Source organism: Lagopus muta, chromosome 8 (genome assembly GCF_023343835.1).
Source record: "Lagopus muta isolate bLagMut1 chromosome 8, bLagMut1 primary, whole genome shotgun sequence".
Classification (NCBI taxonomy): domain Eukaryota; kingdom Metazoa; phylum Chordata; class Aves; order Galliformes; family Phasianidae; genus Lagopus; species Lagopus muta.
The window spans coordinates 9,044,354-9,067,283 of NC_064440.1; the positions used below are offsets into that span (position 1 = coordinate 9,044,354).

The window sequence follows — 22,930 nt, forward strand, 5'->3', positions numbered from 1 at the left end:
AGTTTTGCTGTATCAACAAGCATAGAATTGCCAAGTCTGGCTGCACATCCCTTTGCAGCATTTCCAAGGCCAGGAACCAGGGAATGGCATCAAAGAACTGAAGTTCATTTGCAACCAGCTTACAATACACTGAATGTCTGTTGGCTCCTCCTTCCATGAACATCTATGGTCTTACAGTCTCCAGAAAATTGATCTTCTTACTGCAGATGTAAGAAATTACCCCCTCCCCCATATTGAATAAATGCAATAAGTGAAAGTACGCATGGAATTACAGGGGATAAAATCATTCTTCCCCAGTTCCTTCCCCAAAGACTAACTGCAACTCCACATGAACTCCTCAGATGACACCCTGCACTGCAACTTCAGCCATCCAAAAATCTGTATCTTTTCTCTTCCCTCTCTGCAATCAGTGTAGAGAAAATGCCCTTGTGTACTTCATCCATCCTAAGTACTCAGTGCACTCTTTGGAGATGCTGACTTATCCTAGTGACATCAATTTCACTGCTGTATTTCTGCTTGTTGGTCACAGGTATTCAATTTCAGGTATCTGATCTCATGCAACATTTTTGGACATCTTCACATTCAGACTGATAGCTGCCAATTGTACAAACCCCCTGACATGCCAAGACATTATTACAGTGATGCCAAAAACCTTCTCATGCCCAGTGAAGCATGGCATCCTTGCATACTACTCAGCTTCAGCTTCAGGATTGTGCTCTACATGGGGTGTCCTCTTAGCCTATGTAGGTCTTTGTCCTAAGAAACCTCAGTCTAAAAAACAGTACTCAGATGACAGCTGCAGGAATTGGTATTTATTGGTATTTGTTATCCCACCTGTATGAGTGTTTATTCCAAACTACTAGCACTGACTAAAACTCTAAACCTTTCAGCAATCAGCTTTTGGCAGGCAGACACAGACTAACCATGGCTAATTCTTTAAAAAATCTGCACTAGAATTATGAAAAAGCTGATTCATCTCTCAGCCGCTTGATAAAGGTCTTCTGCAGAGCACCTATTTCACCAAAGTCGTCAGGCAGGTGCCAATGAACAAGAGATCAAATAGTGCTGGGGAGTAAGTGGAAAGGTGATGGCAGGAATTAGGCAGTGGGCCATCTCTTCCAGCAGCCCTTTGGTGAGTGACACAGCCTCAGGACACAGAAAAGGCAAAGGAGGCTAATTTTAACCAGAAGCTTCATGACAGAACAGGAAAGAGAACAGCCTGCCCCTTGTAGTCTCATCTTTCACTCAAATAATACATCTAATCAACAGTTCTAATTACAACAACAACAAAAATTACAGGTAATCAGGCTGGTAATTGAGGAATTAGGCTGGTAATGCAGGAAACTCATACAAATAGAAAAGCTCAGACAGCAGGTTTCACCTTCAATGCAACGGACACGTCTAGGATCAAAAAGGCTGAGAGCAGAGATACTGGACAAACACGTTGACTGTACTGCCTAACATAACCCTTCTTGCTGGAGGAGTCCAACTTTTGGGGGCACTGAGCAGCTGTTGCTCTCACTTATTTAAACTGAAATTGCTCAGTATCTCTGAAAAGTATAGAATGGCAGGATTTTAAAGGGAGCACAGGTGCGTTTGCTGCCTAAAAATCTTTCAGGGTGAAGCAAAACACTTCTGTGATGAACGAAAGAGCCTGGTTTGTGTAGGGCACATTGAAAAGTGGCATTTCATTTCCCTATTGAGTAATACAAATTTGTAATATGAAGATCTATGATAATTTTTGGTTATGCGCCTCCAAGAGCAGCAAGGCATTATCACTGTTCAAGAAAAGAGTAGACGTGACACTGAGGGACATGGCTTAGTGGACATGGTGGGAATTGGTTGATGGTTGGACTAGATGATCTTAGAGGTCTTTTCCAACGTTAATGATTCTGTGATCTCTGTGATCTGTGATCACTGCTGTCTTGCACATGGGCACCGTGGATGTCCCCTCCTGCTACTGCTTCTTCCCCAACCCACAGGCTGTACAAACAAGCAGTAACAGGACATGCCCAATATCTAGGACCAAGTAACACAGTTAAAGAGCTTTTGGCTCCAGACTGGCTCAGACATCGCTCACGCGGGGCTTTGGTGCCAGGGAGTTAGGGACATAAAGCGAATAGGGGAAGAAAAAGAGAACAAAAAAAGGTCTCAGATGCATCTTGTTCTATTTCATCCTCTCTTTTAGGACTGAGTGAAGAAATAGGATGCCAAAATGCTCTATAAAGCTCTGACATCTGGAGAGGAAAACAGTTTAGTTCCACAAGATTGGTGCTGTCAGAAACGTTTTTACAGAATAGTGAAATGACGCAGCATGTTAAAAAACAAAAGTAATGACCACAACAAGAGCAGGGTTTTGCTGTTCTGTCTTGTCTGGCTTTCTTTAAATAACAACCCCCCAAACATGTAGCTAAAAGCCCCAAAGAGCAAGCCAGGAGCTCTTGTGCTGGGCACGGATCCACCAGAGCAGCACTCGCAGTGCTCAGAGGGCAGCAGTCTGCGCCTCCAGCTGCTTCCTTCTGGCCTCGCTGCCACCATCATGTTGTAACATTTCCTGACAGATTAGCAGTGAGCCCTGAGCCCTTTCCTCCACCACTCTGCTATGTGAGTCCCACAGTTGTTTGCTCCAAACTCCTGCCTGAACCGTACCCAAGAACATTCTGGGTTGTTGTGTTTGGGTTGGGTTTTTTTGTGTTTTTTTTCTTTTCTTAACATTTTATTAATCTCCCCTATCCTTGCTTCTTGGCATGCAGTAATTACAATCAGAGGATAGAGATACAGAAGTGTCAGTGCTAAAAACAGATGCCAGCAGGAAAGCAGGAAGCAGCTAGATGGGGGGATGGATTTCTGCAAGGGAGATGCCAGCACTGGGAATGGGTAAAGAGCACACGCACAGACAGGACCTGTGCTATCTGAGAAACACTTTCATAACCAAATTCACAGATTCTCAGCTCAAGTACAAAACAGTAATTGAAGGACTCTGTGAACAACTACACCATCTATGGCAACAAATTCCTGATGTAATGCTCTACAGACCCAAACTAACAGCTGAGAACTATGACGGGCAACATGGCACTCAAAGACCAAGGCCCTCTGCACTCTTGAGAGAAACTTCAGGTCCCTTGGGAGCTTCTACACTAAGTGGAGCTGATACACATATAACCCAGAAATGCTGAATGATATGACAGGGTGGGATTTCCCACCTGAAAGTTTAAAGCAATTGAGAGCTGAGGTTGTATGGTGAGACAATCACACAGAAAGGTTAGGGTCAGGGTTGTGCAGAGCACAAGTTATCTAGCTCTTGGTAAGGGTGGTATTTTGGATTCAGGCAGACTCCATCCATCACCTGTCCTTTTCCTCAGGCCCAGGCTGCCATGAAATACCACTGCTACCATGACTTCCAGCCACTGGCAACAGGATTCTATGATTCTGTGATTCTATGACACTTTTGAAACCTATGTGGAGAACATGCACAATCAGCCTGAGAGGAATTTCTGACCCCACACAACACAAACACACAACACCTGTCATAAAATGAGATAGCAAGGCTAAACTGCTCATCAGGCACTATTTGTAAATACAGACAGGTATCAGGTTATGATTCACACACAGATGTCTGTTGTAAGCACACACCTAAGCCCAGACACTGGAAGACCTCCGTGAAATGACTATGAGACAGCTACATGAAAAAATGCTTTAAGAAAATGTTTAAGAACAGCAAATTAATACAGTAAGGGAGGTCTTACCATCTCATCTTGGGTTGGATCATTGTCAAAAATCTTCATAGGAGGAGGAAGAGGTGTGTGAGATTCTTCGTCTGGCTCATCTTCTCCCCAACCTTTCTTGCTCTTCTAAGAAAAATGAAATAAAATTAGAGGCAAGTAGGGGCTTCTTTTTATCTTTTTAGATATTTGATCCCTACCACCAGGCTTTGAGTCCACTAGTAATACTAAAACTACCTCAGTATGGCGGTGAAGAGAGTTGTAGGTAATACCAAGTATCATAAAAAAGAAGCAATAAAGATGTATGGTCTTGCCTGTTAATCCTGGTGCACTGCTTTTTTCAGAAAATATAGGTACTGTGTGAGATAAGAGCTAAGGCAGTTACATCTGTCTGCATGCTGACAGAAAAACATTTTCTAATTTAAATGAGAACTCGATGTACAGTTTTCAAAATGTGTTTCTCTATTTGCTTTCAGTTTGTAACCTCTCCATTTTCTGCCTGTGATTCCACATTCACTTTATCGGGAAAGAGCCATTCTAGCAAAGAACATGCCTGCAGAGAAACTGCAGCTACAAATACGCAGCTGGTTTAACAGAAATGTGGCTATTTCTCTGAGTGTTCTCTTTCAGTAAGGAATTACACTGTCATAGCAGGAGAAAGGTGATATGAACCTCAGCAAGGAGTGATAACAGCTGCTCAGAAATAGCTTCATTTCTGTCTTTGGCAGATTTCCAGCAGGCTATTAAAAAAAATCTTGTTAAATGATAACAATAAACGCAGACTCTGAAATGTTCCCTGTGTATTACATTGTTCTTTGGAAGACAGTGCTGTATGCAGCACAGCTTTAATCCATTTAATTTTTCATACAATTCGCTGCTCCTTGTAGACCCTAAGCGAGCTACATTCGCTTAAGCATGAATCACCCACCACCATCAGAGATTCTTTCCTGCAACAGACACCAACACCCACCTCATCTGCGCTGTCTCCTTGAGGAGTGGTTTCATCTCCAGTCTTTGGTGAGCCGAGGTCAAAACTCTTCCTGCCATCTCGCACCTTCTTTTGCTTCTTGATGTTGCTCTCGGCCTTCCCACTGTTCAACCGGCGCACAGGGCTCGTCAGCCATTTCTTCAGTGTGTTGGTCGAGCGCTTGGGGCCGGGAGAGCTCTGGATGGAGTTGAGGGATGGCTGGGGCTGTAAGTTGGCCACTGAATCGGACTTGCCCCCGTTTTCATTGGAAGAGACCGAATATGCCTCTGCAAGAAAACAGTGCACGTGACGGTTTAAAACAGCCCCTCTCCTGTTTCTTAGCTCAAATCAAACACTTGGCATTCCTCAACATGAAAACACAAGATGCTTCAATGGAAAATTTTGTGACCTCTGAACATTGTGTAATCTTCGTTGCATGCCAGAGAGGAGTATGCCATGCAACATGCATCTTTTACAATCTTACACACTTTACCACACATCTGTCCTTACGAAAGGTCACAGGCAGCACAGTTACCCAGTTTTTGATGAGAGCCTGAATTTCATGTTCAGTGCTGAATTTCTCAGCTTCTTCTCACAGATTTCATTGTGAATTGCCAGGAAGAAGCTAGGCATGAAGAGCAGATTACTACAAGAGACCTGAGAGCCACCAATACTTTGTCAGGTCATGACGACATAAATGTTTCTCAGTCCTAGCCAGACCCAATAACATTACTGTTGGTTTGACCGCATATTAACTTTTGAAGGTTATTTGAAGCACCTTGAAATTATCTGCTTTGTCCCTGAAAGTAATTTGTTAGAAGACTTCAAACCTACTCTAGAACTATGAAATTGAAATGAACAATTACAGAAGATGACAAATTGTTCAAAGGAACCAAAGGAAACACCCAAGTTGATACAAGGCAGGCTTTAAACCAGAGATTTTCATTATGTCCTATGCAGGAGACTCTTCTGAACCATATCCAACTGTGATTATCAATACACGTGTTCAAGTCCACACCTTGGAAATGGGACAACCTCCCTCCCCCCCCGAAGCAAAGACCAAAAATGTGCCAATATCAATAAGTCTTTAGAAACAAAGCAAACAAGTTGCTGGAACATTTCTCAATTGCCCTTTAAGAACAAGTGTCCTGCTCTCACCTTCCTGAAACTGTGGCAAAAGCAACTCCCTCCCCAGGAGCAACCGGGGACCATGACGTTTTATTTCATTCAGCTCAAGAAGAAATCACTATTTATTTATTTTTACAGAATTCAGAAATTGTCACACTCCCATAAAGTATGTCTCATATTGTACATCAGAAAGCAGTCATCTAACATTACTGCACATTTTTAGATGCTTATCTCTGAGTCTCCTAACCAACCCAGCAGAAAACAAAAACATGAGTTACAGCACACGAATGCAGCCTGGTGCATGCAGTCACTTTCAGTCCAACAACAAACACCACTGTGGATATACGGTAATGCACATGCTGAGGGAGAGCTGCCCTCCCAGAGAACAGTTGCCTATTCTGATTTAGAAGCCAGCAGAGATTGCAGCCTACCTTGTAAAGTGCAGTTCTGAGACATCACAACTAGACAGCCTCAGTCAGAGGTCAAACCAATGATTTATTACTTATCTGGCATAAAAAATCATGTACTTAGAACATATGGAAATAACTGTAACCAAGTAGAATAAGTCAAAGTCCATTTCCCTGAGAGCAGAAAATACTCGTCTGTTTTCTGACAACGGGAGGAGCTGGAGTGAGTGTGCCTGGGAAGATGGCAGATCCCAGGAAGAGCTGCTCAGATCTTTCTGGTCCACTGCTTTCAGACATTCCTCCATCAGGGTAAAGCAGGAATCTTATCTCAGAAAGGCCTGCTTTCAGCCAGCTCCTGCTGATATTCTGTGAATGTGTAATAGCGTTAAATGAACGAGCGCGAGATAATATTTGTCTGTGGGCAGCTTATCTTCCATTCAATGGGCTTCAGATAGCCTCCTGAGGTGGGCTCCACGTGATGCTCAGGCAGTTTTCCAGCACACCTTGCATCAGCACAATTCAGGCTCTCAAGACAGTGATTTTGAGCGCTTGGGCAGCTCATAGAGTGTGTGCACCTTCACCCTGCTCTCCATGCCCCCAACCAGAAAGTCCTACAGCAATGGGAGCTGTGCTGCAGGCACGGGAGGAGAAGTGCTGAAAGAGTTCAGGTAGGAGGTGGAGTCACTGTCCCTGGAGGTGTTCAAGAAATGTTGAGATCTGGCACTGAGGGACACAGTTAGTGGGCAGGGTGGGGATGGGTTGATGGTTGAACTAGATGGCCTTAGAGGTCTGTTCCAAGCACAATGATTTTCTGATCCTTTTGTTCACCTCTCTGCATGCTGTCACTTTCAGGCATGTAATCTGGGGAAGGCACGTGTAACACAGACTTTGTGGGGGAGAGGGCTTAGGCAAGAGGTGGAGTGAAAACGTGGACAAACTATCTTCCATGTCTTTGTTAATTAATGTACAGAGAGGCTTTTACTACATCCTGGAAGCAGCATAGCCCAAACTACAACTTTGATCCAAAGGCAGCTTGTCAATTTACCTATTAGTAATGGAAGGGAGCTGATAGGAGGTGAAATGGAGTCTGATCCAACCCCACCAGCCCAAGGACTGTCAGGAACTCTCTACTGCCACCCGAGAAAAGGCAGTAGTGAGGCAGAAACACTCCAAGTCCCACAGCTGGCCAACAGACTACCATCACCAATTGTAGGAATTTTGTCTGAAGTTTAACCTACAGCCAATAATGATCTCCAAACTGATCGCCAGGCTTCCAGACCAGCAAGTGAAGAATACTGCCAGCCCAAAAGTTTCAAGAAGCTTTGGGTAGTGAGGAGTGTTACACAGTGCAACAATCCTACTTGAAGTAGCTTGTGACTTTCCTGCTCAAGGTCATGGCAATGGTAATGGAAAAGGCTATTTACCAGGAATGGCCTATTTTCCATACCCCTAGGACTAGGCACATGACCCTAGCAGATATCAAGTCTCCTTCACTCTCCCTGCCTGCTGCATGTCCCAGCTCACCACTGTTTTGGATCAGGGAGGGAGACCTGGGCTTGGTTGGCCATGCAGCAGTTCAAGGCTGGACATGGAGACTGCCCTAGCCTTGTCTTCTTTCTGGACATGAGTGTGCTCTCTAGCTGGAGGACAGGCAGGGAAACAGAATGGAAAGGACATATGTCTGCTACCCAGACACCATGAGAACCTCTAGCGTTGGGTGGCTCTGCTCAGTACCCAACACTTGTACAAAGCACTCCCACCTCACTGTCTTATTCCCTACCATGAACAAACATGTGCTGTCCAAAAACACACACCTACAATCCATACACAATATTCATAATCTTTTCCCTCCCCCCGCCCCCCCAAAGGAATTGCCAATACGGACATATTCTTAAATGAGTCACACTTGCTATTTGCCATCCCTGCTGAGAATGACTTTTTTACACATAATACAGGTCAACCTGACACAGTCACAAAGGCAAGAGTTGAAGAAAGAGCAGAGCTCGCTTAACGACAGACAGAGAAATGAAACACATGAAATCTGCCAGGAAAGACTTTTGGGATGACCTCCAAAACCCTGCTTGTGTGAGCTGCACTGCTTCTGTGACACGTACCGCTACAAACACATTTATCATGGCACGTGGTAGGAGGTGGAGATCCAAACACGGAGTGGATCAAGCAGAACACATTACTGTGTTCTTCTTGCAAAGCACTAGCACATATGCGCTCTGCAAAGTGTACTGTGAGAGCTGTCTGGAAGCAGACTGTGCTCAAGAAGAGCCAGTGAGCACTTTGAATGCGACACAGCGGCTCATGGTGCAGTAATTCAGGCACCCACAGAAACAAGTGGCTGAAGGCACACCGCAGCAGCTCTGCAGGCACTGCGGGGCTGGCAGTGAGCTGCACTGTGTGGTCATCGTGTCACTGTAGGCCTGTCTAAAAAAAGATCTCTGGTGAAGCGGGACGGGTGCGTGGAGGTCAGCAGATGAGTGTGGCTAGATGGACTTCCTGGCCAACCCAGTCATTCAGTGAGGAGAAATGACAGTTTCCAAAACACCCCTAAGCGAATCTCCAAGAAACTTCTGGCAGTATGACTGTGGCAGATACACAGCCAGTGCAAAGAGTTTTAACATTCAGAGCTTTCACACCGCCAGAGTCATGAAATGCTTGCTGTTGTTGCTGCAGTGAACAGACGGCTACAAAAGCACAGCTCTTTTACTTGGAAAATGGAAGGTTCCAGCTCTGTGCAATGCTGGGTGAAAGGAAAAACAAAAACCACACAGATGTCTTCTAGCGGTATGGCTGTATTCCCACTTGAGCCAGTAGGAATTGCTGTTGGAACTGAACACCAAGACGTTTTATTTTTACCTCCCCATTCCCCACAGCACACAGGGGAGCAGAGGTCTGACCAGGATAATACAGCATCGGATCCATCTGCAGAACCCGAGTCTGTAACAGGAAGTGGGAAAGGCTTCTCTTTTTGATCCATACTAACCGTAGACTATTTATGATAGGAGGGAAGTATGCTTTGATAACCAGACGTTAATACAGAACAGGGCTATGAAGATGCATAACTATGCCAGGACACACTCCTGCTTGAGCTAAGAAGAGGTGAATCATTACATGGAACCAGAGGGTGTAGGCACAGCTCCAATTCTCACCCCTGAAAAACAGCCTGAGAGAAAAGGATTTTTTCACAGAAGCCAGAGAAGACAAGCCAGAGTGGGACCTCGGTAATTCTGTTAGCATGTGCATGTAAATCAATTTTTTTTTTTTTTTTCCACAAAAATAATTCCACTCATGAATGAAAGCCAATAATGACAATCTGACCAATGAGCACATAAATTAACACTGCTCTGCTCAGCAGAGCCCATTTCCCATATTCAGTGATTGCTGTAAAATAACATTTATGACAAAGACAGAATTGAATCAGATGTCGATGAAAGACTGACTCGGTCCTTTCTCAAGCTACAGCTTCCTGAAGGACAGGAATCTCTGAAGCAGAAAATCCTGGAAAGAGGGAGGTACCCAGACTCCCCCTGTGCACAAGTACATCCCCTATGTTAGTATTACGCACTAAACAAACAAGGATCATCCAAGACACCAAAATTCACCCCTCCCCCTCCCCCCTAGCCCTGTCCAAGAGCAGCTCTTGCATCCAAAAGGCTGTAGGCTCCAGGTCACATCTCAAGGCCCCACGAAGCTTTATGAGCTCCCTGGGGCTCTACCACCTCCTGTTTGCTCCAGCACTAAAGGGGTAAAGCTCTACTCAGCAAAGATGGCCGAAGGAGCAATAAGCAGTTTCTTTGGTCTCTTCTGTGCTTTTGTATTCAATGTCCAAAACATGCTCAGAGAAACATTTTTATTGGCACAAGTCAGGGTTACAAAACCTTGTGGCTTAGGCAGATGACAGGACAGATCCCAGTTTTAGCATTAGAGCCTATTCTGCATGTAAAATCTGGCATGGATTTGCTAAAACATAGGGAGGTTGCAATATCTGGATAATTCAAAGTCACTTTGCAGCTATTCCTCAAGTGAAAATGCTAAACACTGCTTCATGACAAATGTAAATAATGAACCTGACAAGTTTTAATGTCAGCAGATAAACTGCCTTCTCAGGCACCGCGTCTGTACCAGGTCCCAAGTGAACATGAGGAAATTTTCAGTGCCCGCATTGGACACAGATAAAGGATAACTGGCATGGAAAGCCCTTCAGATTAGAAGTGCATTTAACTTGTGCAATGAAATTGCAAAACTCTCCTGAAGTCCTCCTTGGCTCCCACCTGTGCCCTGTCCTGCTTGCATCTGAGATGCCAGCAAGGAAGAAACAAGGGGATGCAGCATAGGACCCTGCTTCACCCATAGGGCAAAGATACCTTGAAATGCTGCTATCAAAATCTTAATGCAAATTTCACTCCTAGTTCAAATGTTCTCCCTGTCTTTATAACCGCCTGGAAATGAGCAGACTGGGAAGCTTCGGCAAAGTCTTCTGTTTGTATCTCAGAACATCACTTGAAGCTTCACTTTGGAAGTAATGCCCAAAAGCACAAATCAATCTGGCAGGACTCTCACAATTCCATTTATGTGGATAAAACAACTTCAGTCCAAATTTAAAGAGAGATACGGAGTTAAATATTTCATGCAAATGTTTCTAGTCCAACAGAGAAAGAAACCTACATTGCTAAAAGCAGACGTACTTGACAAACTTTCCAGTCACTGTAATGTGAGAACTCAAATTTTGACTTTTGGGATCACTGCCAGACATGCAAACGAGACTAACTTCCAAAATTAACTGGAAAAAATAAATTAATCACACAACATTCAGAACGCAACTGTTTCTTTATTCCATAGCTAATATTTCTTGGAAATGGGCAAGAAGAGTCGTTTGACAAAGATGATGTTCTGCAGAATTCCCCGTAGTCTTGCTGTGATGAAAAAAGGATGTTCCTGGGAGGATCGCAGTAACAAAGCTTCCCAGTTGTTGCTTCCAGGCAGGAGATGAAGCAGAGGACAGCAGGCACTCACCTAGCTGGGGTGCTGGTTTCTCCCAGCAATCAAGGAGCCGTGCTTGCTCCTGCCCGAGGGCGATGCAGAGCAGGATGCCCCCCTGCAGGAGCCTCTTTCTTCTCATTAACTACAGAGGGAGCCCAAGTAAATTACACCCTTGACTAAATTTAGTTATTGTGAATCCCCTTCCCACATTTGAGTATGCTTCATACCAGGCCGATCTCACAGCAGGAAATGATTAGCTGAAGTTAAGCATCTGACAATTCCCTTTAATGAGCAATAACTCATGGCAGGCCGCCATTAGCTCCAGTTGAATAGTTTTTATTTTTAGCTGGTGTTGCTCAGATGAGGCTTTCATCCAGCATGTGCTGGGAAAGCTGACATCCCAAAGTAGTCTCCAGGTCTTGGTTGTGCCAGCCGGAGCGTCAGGGCTCAAGAGCGCCGGTTCCCGGAGGTCAGAGAAAAGTCACCACAGTTCTGGGAAAGTTTCAAAGGGTGAGAGAAAGCCCAAAGCCTGGAGAAGCAGCACAGAGGCGCATGGTCTCAAGAGACCTTGCAAGAGAAGTTCCTGAAACCCTGAGAGCGTGCAGAATGAGGGAGCCGGGCCGCTGGGAGAGAAGCTGCACAAGGGTAAGGCACAGTGCTAGAGCTCTCCGCGTGGAAACATGACTTCTTTGCTGTCCAAGAGTGCTGGTAAGAACAGCCACAGCAGTCACTCCCGCCACAGTTATGGTTTCATATGGGCTTAAAGCTATTGCCAGAGGCAGCTTTAGGGAAGGCACAGGGAGAAGAGGAAAAGGGGTTCTCAGATGGATACAGGCCAGGATCTTGCTTCCTGTGGGTGAGCCTTTAACCCAGGAGCTGCAGCAAGTGAGTGCAGGACATGTCCTTGACCTCTGAAGAGGCTCTCAGGAAAGTGTGCAGCTTGACCTGGCAGCACTCAATTGGCAGACACGCCTGTGGTCCTCCTCATCAGGTGTCCCAACCCAAACTATGTATCCATATAACAGCTTACAGCTGTGATGAGCATCCATGATGGGAGGTTTCTTTCCATTTATGGGCCTTTCCATAAGACCCCTCATGTAAGCCGCTCTGAGCTCACGATAAGAATAACAAGAGGACATCACACACAGAGTGAATCCACTCATCTATCAGGGAGATGCTCCTAGCCAGCTCCTGTCCCCAGATACCAACAGACAGATGCGCTACTGACCAACCTTGAGCCCTTCAAGGGACTCTCATTACCTTCCCAGGCATAGCAAAGCTCTTTTAGAATATACTTTTACTGAATGAAGGAGTGTGGAAAAGCTCAGAAAAAGAGCCATTGCTCCACACAATAGTTTGAGGACAAACACAGTAGGTCTGCGTGTTCAATTTCATTCACCCATTCTCTTGGCTGGGGCTTGAACCCAGCGCTCATCCTGATCCAGCCCAGCAACACATCTGCGGGGAACACACATAGGAACAGTCTTCTGGCAATGCCTCACAGCTGAGTGAGTGAATGGAGGCACGCATCTCACTTTAGTAAAGAAAGGGAATAAAAAGTCAAGAGTAACAAGATCCAGAAAGGGCATGCCTTTTTTTTTTTTTTTTTTTTTGAACAAACCAACATTTATTTCAATTTAGTCAAACAGCTTGTTGAAGCACTTCTAAGTTCTTCTACTTTACATTCTGTATTTACACTGTCCTCGTTCTGTGACAAAAATAACATCATCTCAAACCCTGAAGTTTCCAGAGTAAGTGTCACTAGCAACAAAATGAACAGGACTCCGAACACAAAGCAAAATCCTCCTTGATATATTTTGACAGGAGACTTATGCACGTTTTAAAAAAATAAAAATAAAAAAAGTTTTAACCCTGAACCTTTAAAGAGACCTGTGTGGGATGATGAAGGGGAAAATGTCATGATTAAAGCTGAACAAGAACAGCATTTGCTGGCCTTTGCAAGTACACTGTTACTTTTAGCATAAGGAACTGTGAGATGCTTTGACACCCACACAGAAGCAGACTTCTAAACTTTGATCTAAGCAATGTTGCTCTGCTGAGAGTTCTAAGGGTACCAGAGACGGTGAACGCTGCCTTTTATCCTAGTGGTGGGCACAAAAACAAAATTTATTGCACGTGGTTTCCAAGCAGCTGTTAATACAACACAAGCCTTATTCTTCTGTAAAGCGTCAGGGGTCAGCTTCATTCAGCAGCTTCCAAATTGAGCTACTGTAAGAACGTTTCCACATTTAATGAAGTCATTTCTCAGTCGAATGACATCACTGGACTAGATGATCTTAAAGGTCTTTTCCAACCTTAATGACTCTGTGACTGCTAAGGATAGCTCCGCTTTACGCTGGAAGCCAGCAGCCTCTATGCAAGCTGAACCACTGCTGAACTTTGTGGGAGAGAGGAGGACATCTGAATGTCTTATTTGTATCTCCCTACCTCAAAGGAAACCATAGCTATGTTCCCAAACAATTCCTAATGGAAACAACTGAACAGCATCTGTGACAAAATAAATTGGAATTGGAAAACAAAAAGCAAGAACAGAACCCAAAGCTTTTGGGAGTAGGAAGTAAAACTGCATGTTGAGAAAGAAGGAATTGGTCATTAAACTTTCCAGGCACACATAGGGCTCAGAAAGCACAGAAAATGAGCAGAAAAAAAACAAACACAACAGTGTGCATCTTAGCGTCAGCTTCTTTTGCCAGATGCAGTAGCTTCCAACATTCAGCAGCTGTCTCTTGCTTTCTAGTGGTGTGGAGTTCTCTTTGGTACTTGGAGGCTGTCAGGAGCTCCGGGCAAAGAGAAAGTCTTTGTCCATTTACCAACCAATTCCAAAGGCGCTGATCTTGAACAACTTTACTAAGCAAGAATGATACAGATGTCTAGGAAAGGGGGCTTTTCTCTTAGTAAAGTTGTGGTAGGTGCAGTGGAAACCCAAGGCAATCTACATGCTTGTCAAATTGTGCCTAGGTAAGAACAGAGTCCTCCATGAACGTCTCTCATTTGTTCCCTCTTAAATTATTCAGGCTCTGACAGCCCCTGAAAAGAAAAGAATGGAACAAGGATAAGTCGCGAGTGGTGCAGGCAAGAGCGGACACCACGAAACCACCAAGAACAACGAGGTTGAGGTGCTGGACAACAGACACACGGCAGCCTCAGCCTCCACGGCTGCTGCCCAAAGCAGCTTCCTGCACACCCTTTTCCTCCAGAAATACCAACGGGAAAAACAAGCTCACAGCAAAGGTACTGGTTGGGATGGATTGAGAAAAGTAATGAATGAAGTAAATGCAAACAGCGGTTGGGAAATAAAACACACAGATAAGAATTGCTGGTGCTTGCGATGCTTGGCTCTTTGAACACAGCACAGGAAAACTGCTAAGCAGCTCGGAGACTTTTAAGTGCACACTCAAGACTGTCAGACTTTGGGAAGCTTTGGATCACTCAGCTTAAGCAGGAATGGAGAACATCGCTTGCTGCCCCACATAACAGCCCATGCGATCTGCGACCTGGTTGCCTGCAGGGCAGGGAGCAGGACTGGAAGGAACCTTCCCCACAGCACCAGTCAGTGCATTTATCATCTACCAGTGCTGAAATCACTGCTACGCTGCATCTGTAGGAGATATGGGATGGGAAATCAAGCTCTCAGAGACATCTGCTGCTCAGGGCAGGAGGGCTCTGCAGCACTCTGCTGAGCCCTCCAAGGCTGTGCCTTGACCCAGCTACCAGCATCCCCAGTACAGCTGCTCCTGAGGAACTCTGTAATTCAGGTTTCCGGAGGGCCAAAAGGAACATCCTATGGTTTCCCAGCACTTGCATCATTGTTCCTTACCAATAAGCTCTGCATGGGAAAAAAAACCTTAAGTCCAGCTCAGCAGAGAGCAGCACTGCAACAGCATCATTTGGCTTCCCATTGCATTAGTGTGTAATCACAAGTAGCTGCAAAACTGTTCTATCAAGCAAGAGAGATTACCATTACAAACCCTTTCTTCAAAGCTACATCACTGTTGCTGAGCAGTGACTTCCTTCAGAACAGCCACATCCTTCAAAACAACTAGGAAAAAGAAATACTTTTATTCGAACACAACAGTGAGAGTAGGCTGGTTGAGCAGCAGAGGCTGACTCTGAAAACACTTTGTCGAGTGGGGTAATCATTGAATGCAATGCACAATGCCCCACCACAGGCATCCTCCCACCTGATAGGTCTTTATCTCCAGGACAAGTGAGCACAGTGAACATTCAGGAAACATTAGTCTTCAGGTGTCTGCCTGCAGCTTGCTGTGCTCAAGTCCCTACTCAGAGACACACTGCCAGTTCAGATGTTACAGCACTGCTGCCAGCAGCTCCAGCCCTCCCCACGCAGCCTGGGATGCTCAGTCTGAGTGAGCTCAGTGACACTGAGACACAGACAGGGAAGATGCTGCTGTCTGCTCAGCACCTGGCAGGGCTGTGCTCTGCTGTCACAGAACTGAAGTCACTGCTGGAACACTCGCAGTACTGGCCTCCTTCCTGCCTACAGCTATGATTTTCCTTCTGCTGCCCTCCTAAGGATCCCTGTTGATTAATACTTATTCTGTTTCCTAAAGAAATCTATTCAGCCTTCACATACTACAACTGAGAGCAATGTTTGAGCATCATGTTGGTCCTCAGGGTTCAAACTACAGAAAGTATAATGAATAGCAGTCTGGAGGCACTTAAACGGTATTAGCTGTGAATCATCTTTTTACACTGTACCACTCAGATACATTTGGATCTAAAAGACATTTGCATTTCTAATTAAAACAGATTACCATTAGTAATGAAAGAATGTCTTAAATCAGAATCCTTAGGCCATAAAAGCTAATTGCACGATGCTAAAACTGGATTTCAAAAATATACATATTATACCCCCTGCAGGATTAATTAGGCAACACGTCTTCAAAAGAGTTCTCGAAAGTGTATTTATTCAGCATGCGGTTAAATTATATGGGGTTGTGCAACCCCTCCCATAGTCTGCCTTGGAGCCAGGGCCACAGTCTGCAGGGTGCTCAGTGTGGGCAGGGGCTGCAGCAGAACCCAGTGCAAAGGGACACATGTTGGGCTCTGTACCAGGCTCATCTGCAGACCTGGCTCCCAGGCTTCAGCCCTTAATGCAGCCTGGAATATAATGCTGTATGGCTCCAAGACTTCGGAGGTGTCGAGCTGCACCAAGGCCAATGCTGGCTGCAGCACAGTGAGCCATCAAGTGCACTGGGGTGCAACAGGGGCAGTCAACTAGTAACTACCAAGTCCTTATGGGACAACATGCAAAATGGGAGATGTATTTGCTGTTTTCCAAAAGTACCAAGGCATCAGAGTTCCCATACAGTGGAAGAGCTTCTGTAGGAACTGGGAACTGCTGGAAGGTAAGGGAGTGAGAAACCAGAGCTGCACAGGACTTTCTGCAATGCGATATTATGCACATCGCATTAGAGAAAAAGCCAATGACATACATGCAAACTGAAGCATATTTAATGGCTCTCTCCCCATCAAAGAGAAGCTGTTCTACTATTAGGAGCTGTAATCCAGTTTTCAGGTTCCATTTCTTGTGTCATTAGGACTCCATCAGTGACATTTTCATATTTCATCCTATCTGCAAGGAGCCCAGGCGACGTGTGCAGCTTCCACATTCTCAGTCCAACAGGAACAGCCAGGGCAACAGCATCCGAAAGGAGATGGGATGCACTAATTGCCTTTCATCCCAAGGACCAGTTGTCTTTCAGGATAATCAGCCACATCAAATGTGAACTAAAAGCAAACAGGTCGAGTTTTGGTTTGTGGTTCTACCACGGCAAAGAACACTGGCCAAGGGAGACATTTTTGGGCATGTCACCTTAAGTATTTTCTAATAATTATTTAGAAGTTCTCAGATCCTACTCACAGTCTTTTTCCAGAAAGCAGCCTGATGTACTCCTGTAGCTATTTTAGAAGTATTTTTACACCATACTGCATTGTGTGATGCAATATTTGCAACTGAACCATTCTGCAATAGCAACTGATAGGCAGTGGCTCAACCAGTGGAGAGCTGGAGCTCTTCACCCAACCAAAAACCACTCCTGAAGAATCCCACTGTACTCACTAACTACTCAACAGGTTCTTCTCTTTTGAGAAGAAACCACAACAATTGCCAAAGACCAAAACATCTTTCACACAGCCTGTTAACAGATGAGAAGTACACTGAAATGCAGCAGGGCTCTGCTGTGTTTGAATAGTATGGTATCAGTGATATTTTTAGACTCAAATGTTTTGAGTTTTCTAACTTCAACATGACAAATTAGTTTTCTTAACACATACAAAAGTTTTAACAAGGTGTGTGCTGAAACATAGCAGTTTGGAAAGAAAAAAAAAAAAAACAAAAAAAACCACACCAAAATCCTTCTGGGGTCATGTGAAATTACTGCCCTTCTATTTCACCTCAGCATCTGCGCACTGAATTCCTAAACAATACATCTATCTGGCTCTTACTTTGTAGAAACGCAGCATGTTAACTCACCCCATGTTCTCTGAATTAAGCAGGGAGTTACCCAAGCTATATTTTTCACAATTATCTGCTCTTGTTTTCTTTTGGAATACAGTCTCCCTTCTCCAGGCTTTTGACAAGATGAATAAAGCTCTGTATGTTTCTTGGCATGAATGGAAAGTTTAGGAGCTCTGCCCAAATAAAAGCAAACCCCATGTTTCCTTAAGGCTGGACGAATTTATCAAAGTTTAAAACAATGCAGCAATCTCAACAATAAGTATCCCCCCACGTACCCAGCCCCAGAGCTATAACTGAAAGCTGATCTTGCTACTTTACTTACACGAGTTAAGATCTCAAAGTTTCTGTACGACTCTGTTACATCCTGCATACAACCACATCTCAAAAGATAAGGCTGCGTGACCAGCCTGAAAACGGACAGACAAAGCCAGACAATGAGGGTCTACCCCATGTCCACAGAGCTAGACTCATCGAGCATGTGGAATTTGCAAAGAAGACAAATAACAACTAACACTTGGATTGCTTGGATCTTGGGAACTGATTGACACTTGGTAAAGCATCCTGAATGCTGGCACTGATGTGGGGCACACCACGCTTACAGAAAGTGGCTGGCAGTGAGCAGAGGAGCCCTGTGCACAACCAGCCCTGTGAAAATCCCAAACCTCCCCTGCTCTTTGATGCTTCATGTGTCATGGTAGTACAGAGCCACAGAAAATAGACCTGAGGAAACCCATGAGCAATGTCCCGACCTTAAAACACCTCTTATGAACAGATTTAACAATACTTACAGCTAAATCATCCTAAAAAGGGGTTACTGCTCCCCAGCACTGGATTGAAAACTGTAGCAGCCAGCCACGCTTCCTGTTCCATTGCTCGCGTTCAGAGACAGTTTATTGGTCTCAAGGCTTTTGCCCAAATCCTCATAGGTCTCATTGCCACATTCAAGGGGAAGACACACACAGGTTCAGACCCATGGGTCTTCATTTACTCCAGCAGATCAGCATAGGGACTGCTGGGCACTTTACACATGCTTAGCTCAGGACTGTAGCAGGGTGCAAGGTAGGCAGTGGAAAGCACAATTCCACACTAGTTCTGGAGTTTTCTTCTTTTTTTTTTCCAGCAGCATTCACCTTGCTGTGCTCATCCTGCTTGCCCAGAGGAACAGTGCTTCCATCAGCTCTATCACCTCTTTCTGCCACAACCCACTCCAGCTCCTGACTCTGCCTGCAGAGGTGGGAGAACGTGGGGCTTGGAAGAGCTGTTCCTGCCATGGGCTCACTGGCTTTCTCTTAATAGAGCTGGAAGGAGAGAGCAACAGCTCTCCCAAACCTCACAAAGCCATTTTCTTGTGAACTTGCCAGGAGAAGGAGCCGAGCCCAAGGCCGGCGCCCACAAAGAGCCGGTACACTTGATCCTCCTGACTTTACTGAGATGCAGCTAATGAGCAATACAGCGGCTTAACCCGCAGAGTGTATTTGGAGAAGGTAACAGTTTCCTCATATTTGTCATTCAGGAAGGACCAGGAAACAAAGCAAGCTTTGGTTGACACCCTTAGCTTTACTATTGTTTTCTCCTCTGCCTCATTTTTGACAGAACTGCTTTGGCTGTGCATTCCACTGCACTTTATGCAGTGTAACCATGGCTCAGGCTGAAACACTAAATAAAATATGTTCAAATTAGGAAATGTTACAGGCTTGGACATACTACTGCAGATCTCTCCCTTGCTACCATGCAGCACTAAGGTACCAGTTTCCTTAGCAAAGCTTGCAGCTTGCTCTAACACAATGTCAGCACCTTCTATAAAAAGCATCATCAGATCTCACTTTCTACCTAATGAAGAAATAACTTTCATTAAGATGCTGCTGACAGCCCTTGAAATTACGCCAGTTTGCCCAACTTCCAGTTAAGGCTCTGTTTCTGACCAGCAAGCAGAGATGCTCCAGGCGGCTGGCGCAGCTCCCTTTGCTGTGTATTATAAGAGGGATAGTAAGAAACCAAGAGGGGGGAAAGAAAGCAAAGAAAGAAACAGGGCAGTAATACAAAGAATGCAGAAGGAAGAGCCAAACTCCACCCGGTGCCAGTCCTGCATGGCCATGCCGCAGAGCCATGTGCTGATGGGAGTGTGGGGCAACGGCACTGAACTCTGCCCTCAGCTCCATGGTTAAAGGTAACCATGCTCTGACCTTGTGACAGTCAGAGCATGCAGCTGAGCACTGCATGTCCACAACAGACACTTCCCAAAGCAAAATCCCTCCTCTTTCCCCGTGTTTCCATATCATAACTGTTTCAACAGAGCCTCAGACCAGAATCACGCAGGTAACTGAGGAGATAGTGTTAAAAGAAACATAAAATTATTTTAAATCGTAGATCCTGGGCTGATTTGAGAGGAAAACTCAATGACTGTCTCTAGTTATCAGAACACCATCAGAATGTGAACCCTCTCATCAATCTGCTTTCAGAGCCCATTCTGCAATGCTAAGGGGCGTCCCATCACACCAGGTCATTACTTTGGGTTTGTGTAATTTAGGAAATACTGCAAGAGGCCTTGCTTGGCTGCTCCTGGCTGATTGAGGCCATTGGCCTGGAGGCTGTGCAAGGCTACTGCACTTAGCTCCCCCTTTTTATGGCTGAGAACAAGTGACAGACTCTTGCTCCGAAGCACTCCTATATTAGGATTCGTATTTCTCCATACTGCAGGACAGACAAGTAGTCCTTATTTAGTTCATGTAGGGGACTATCTGGGTCAGAGGAAAACTGGTACTAAGTGTCATTCACTTTCCCTGTATGGATCCCAATAGCTCTGTACACAAGCAAAGCTGACACAATCAGAAACTCACCAAGAGAAACAGGCACAAAAGCAGGAACAAGGTCACTGCTGCTGCAAAAGACAGGAGGTGATTTATGTGATAGCTTGTCTGTCAAAATCCTTCAGAGAAATGACCAGTTACACAATACACTCAGGACCACTGTTTTGTTGGTTGTTGGGTGTTTTGGGTTTTTTTTTTTTAGTTCAGCACTGTTGTTGCTATTTAGGAGATGAAGCATCCCACATCACTTCCAAACTCAACAGCACAAAAAGCACCAACCTCTGTTTAAGAGCAAGCCATAGGCTCAGCTGCTCAATCCCTCATTGGCACAACAAAACCTACTTGGCAGGTGCAAAGATCAAGATACATTAGGCATCTCTCACAGGAGAAAGGAGAGGCAAAGGGAAAGTCATTGATGGGGCACAGCAGGGAGAATTACTCCACAGTGTTTCGTATATCCAATCTTAACACAGCCAGAAGTGAGCTCTCTACTACAAGGCTGAGATCAGTGAGAAGTCCTAGAGAAGACATGTCCCCCCAAAGCAAAGATAAACACTGACAACGCCAGATACACAAAGCTTCAAAGGCCAGGCTGCCACTTCAGAGCACCTCCATTGAATGGCAGAAGCTGCCAACAAGAACACTGATGTTATTGTCCGGGACACCCAAATCCCTCCTCAAGTACAGAGTTTGGTACTGCTTGTGCTTAGGGAGCTCTTCCACTACTGAACTGCCTTTGGTTTTCTATGACAGTGTAACAGGTAGCTTCTTACACTTTCTGCCCATTCCAATTTGACCACCAAGGTCACAAAAGAAAGAAAGTGACCAGTGCCACAAAACCCTTTTTGTTACTGATCCTTAATCCAGAACTGCAAACACAGTTAACATTTCTAAAGGAGAGAGAAGAGCCAGCTGTTTCCCTTCCCCCTCCACCTCGAGGCCTGGCTTTCCTGGTGGTTTAGCTCTATAGCTTTCTGTTAGCAGCTCCGCAGAGACTACCAGGTTATGTGCCTCTTCTTACAGATGTTGCTTGGTTGGCATGACGCAGGATGTTCTCCTCAGGCTTACAGAGATCAACATCTCACAAACCCATTTTTCAGCTCTGCTCTGGCTAGCTTTGGGTCAATAACTGGGGTAGCAGTGCAAACGTGTGCATTGTGAAATTAGCAACCCCATCTTTACCTGGGGATTCCATCATGAAGAAAAGCCTGAATTTAATAGCTTTAGTCTTTAAGAGAAGCAACAACCTCAAACAAAAGCTGCAAGTGCTGTTGGGGACACTGAAGCTAAGAGATACCAGACCGATCTCCCGTTAAAAAACTTGCGCTATGCAGAGCAAATTCCAGAGCCACATCAGTGTGAAGGCTGTGGGCTGGGAAGCCTTCACCCAGCTGATCTCAGCCTGAATTCCTAGCAAAAATCAGTCTCCCTTCCATTTTCACAAGGCACTCTCACCACCGTGTTGTTCCCACATCTCCACAAGAAGCCCTCAGCCCAGCGTTCCCAGCCCTTCCAAAATCATCATTCACAGATTTGTAGACTGTGAGAAACAGATGTCCCCGAAACACGCTGCCCTACCCGAGCCCAAGAAAGACCGGGGAAGGGAGGGGAAACAGGGAGAAGAAATCTCATTTAAGCAAATATTTCTGCCTGCCCCGATGACCTTACAGTCCCTGGGTGTTTCCTACCAGCCACGATAACACGGATCCCGTCAACTTTAGCCTTCTCCCTCGAGATGCCCCAGCCCCGCTGCGCGCTGAGGGGGCTCCGACTGCCCCGGGGGGGGTCCGGCTGCCCCGGCACTGGGGGTCCCGGCTGCTCCTCCACCCTTTTCCTTCACTCTCTCCCTTGGAGGAGCTACTGCCCGGGGTTCCCAATGAGCTCCCGGCCCCGATCCCGAGAACAACCGCTCTTCCCCACCTCGTCCCCCGACCCCACCGACCTTTGCAGGAGCAGCAGCAACACTTCGCCAAGAGCCATCCTACACCGGAGCGGGCTGGATAGCCGCGCCTGCCCGCTTTCATGCTGTCTTCGGGCTGCTCATGGCAAGGAGCCACCGGCCCGCTTGGAGAAAGAAAAAAAAAAAAACAAAAAAAAAGCCTCAAAGCCAAAAAATACTGTAAAGGGAACGACGCTAAGCGGCCGAGCCGCCCGCGGAGCCACCGCTGTCCCCGCGGAGCCCGGCGCGCACCTCCGGGGGCGGAGCGGAGCCGCCCCAGCCCTGCCCTTATGCAATGGGGCGGCGGCGGGCGGAGCGCCGGCAACCAGGGGGGCCGCGGGAGGGAGGGGTTCGGCCGCGTCCGAACCGCGGGGATGGAGAGAGGAGCTGCCCCGCAGGAAGTTTGCTGCAGCTCTGATAGGTTACCGTGGTTTTAAAAGGCTAAACTTATTTTGCTATATTTTTT

General features: G+C 45.7%; 1 protein-coding gene across 4 annotated transcripts in view; it reads right to left on the bottom strand.

The window, feature by feature from the left end:
• KALRN (kalirin RhoGEF kinase) overlaps window positions 1-22,930 on the bottom strand; it is a 449,507-nt gene that overhangs the window by 41,879 nt on the left and 384,698 nt on the right. For 3 of the 4 annotated variants that reach the window (XM_048953841.1, XM_048953835.1, XM_048953840.1), the window contains 2 exons: window positions 4,693-4,976; window positions 3,747-3,851 (listed from right to left, as the gene is read on the bottom strand). In XM_048953841.1, the coding sequence (XP_048809798.1) occupies window positions 3,747-3,851; window positions 4,693-4,976 (389 nt within the window). Of the gene's footprint in view, window positions 1-3,746; window positions 3,852-4,692; window positions 4,977-22,467; window positions 22,749-22,930 lie in introns of those variants that run through there. The other variant, XM_048953839.1, reaches the window with a different exon arrangement.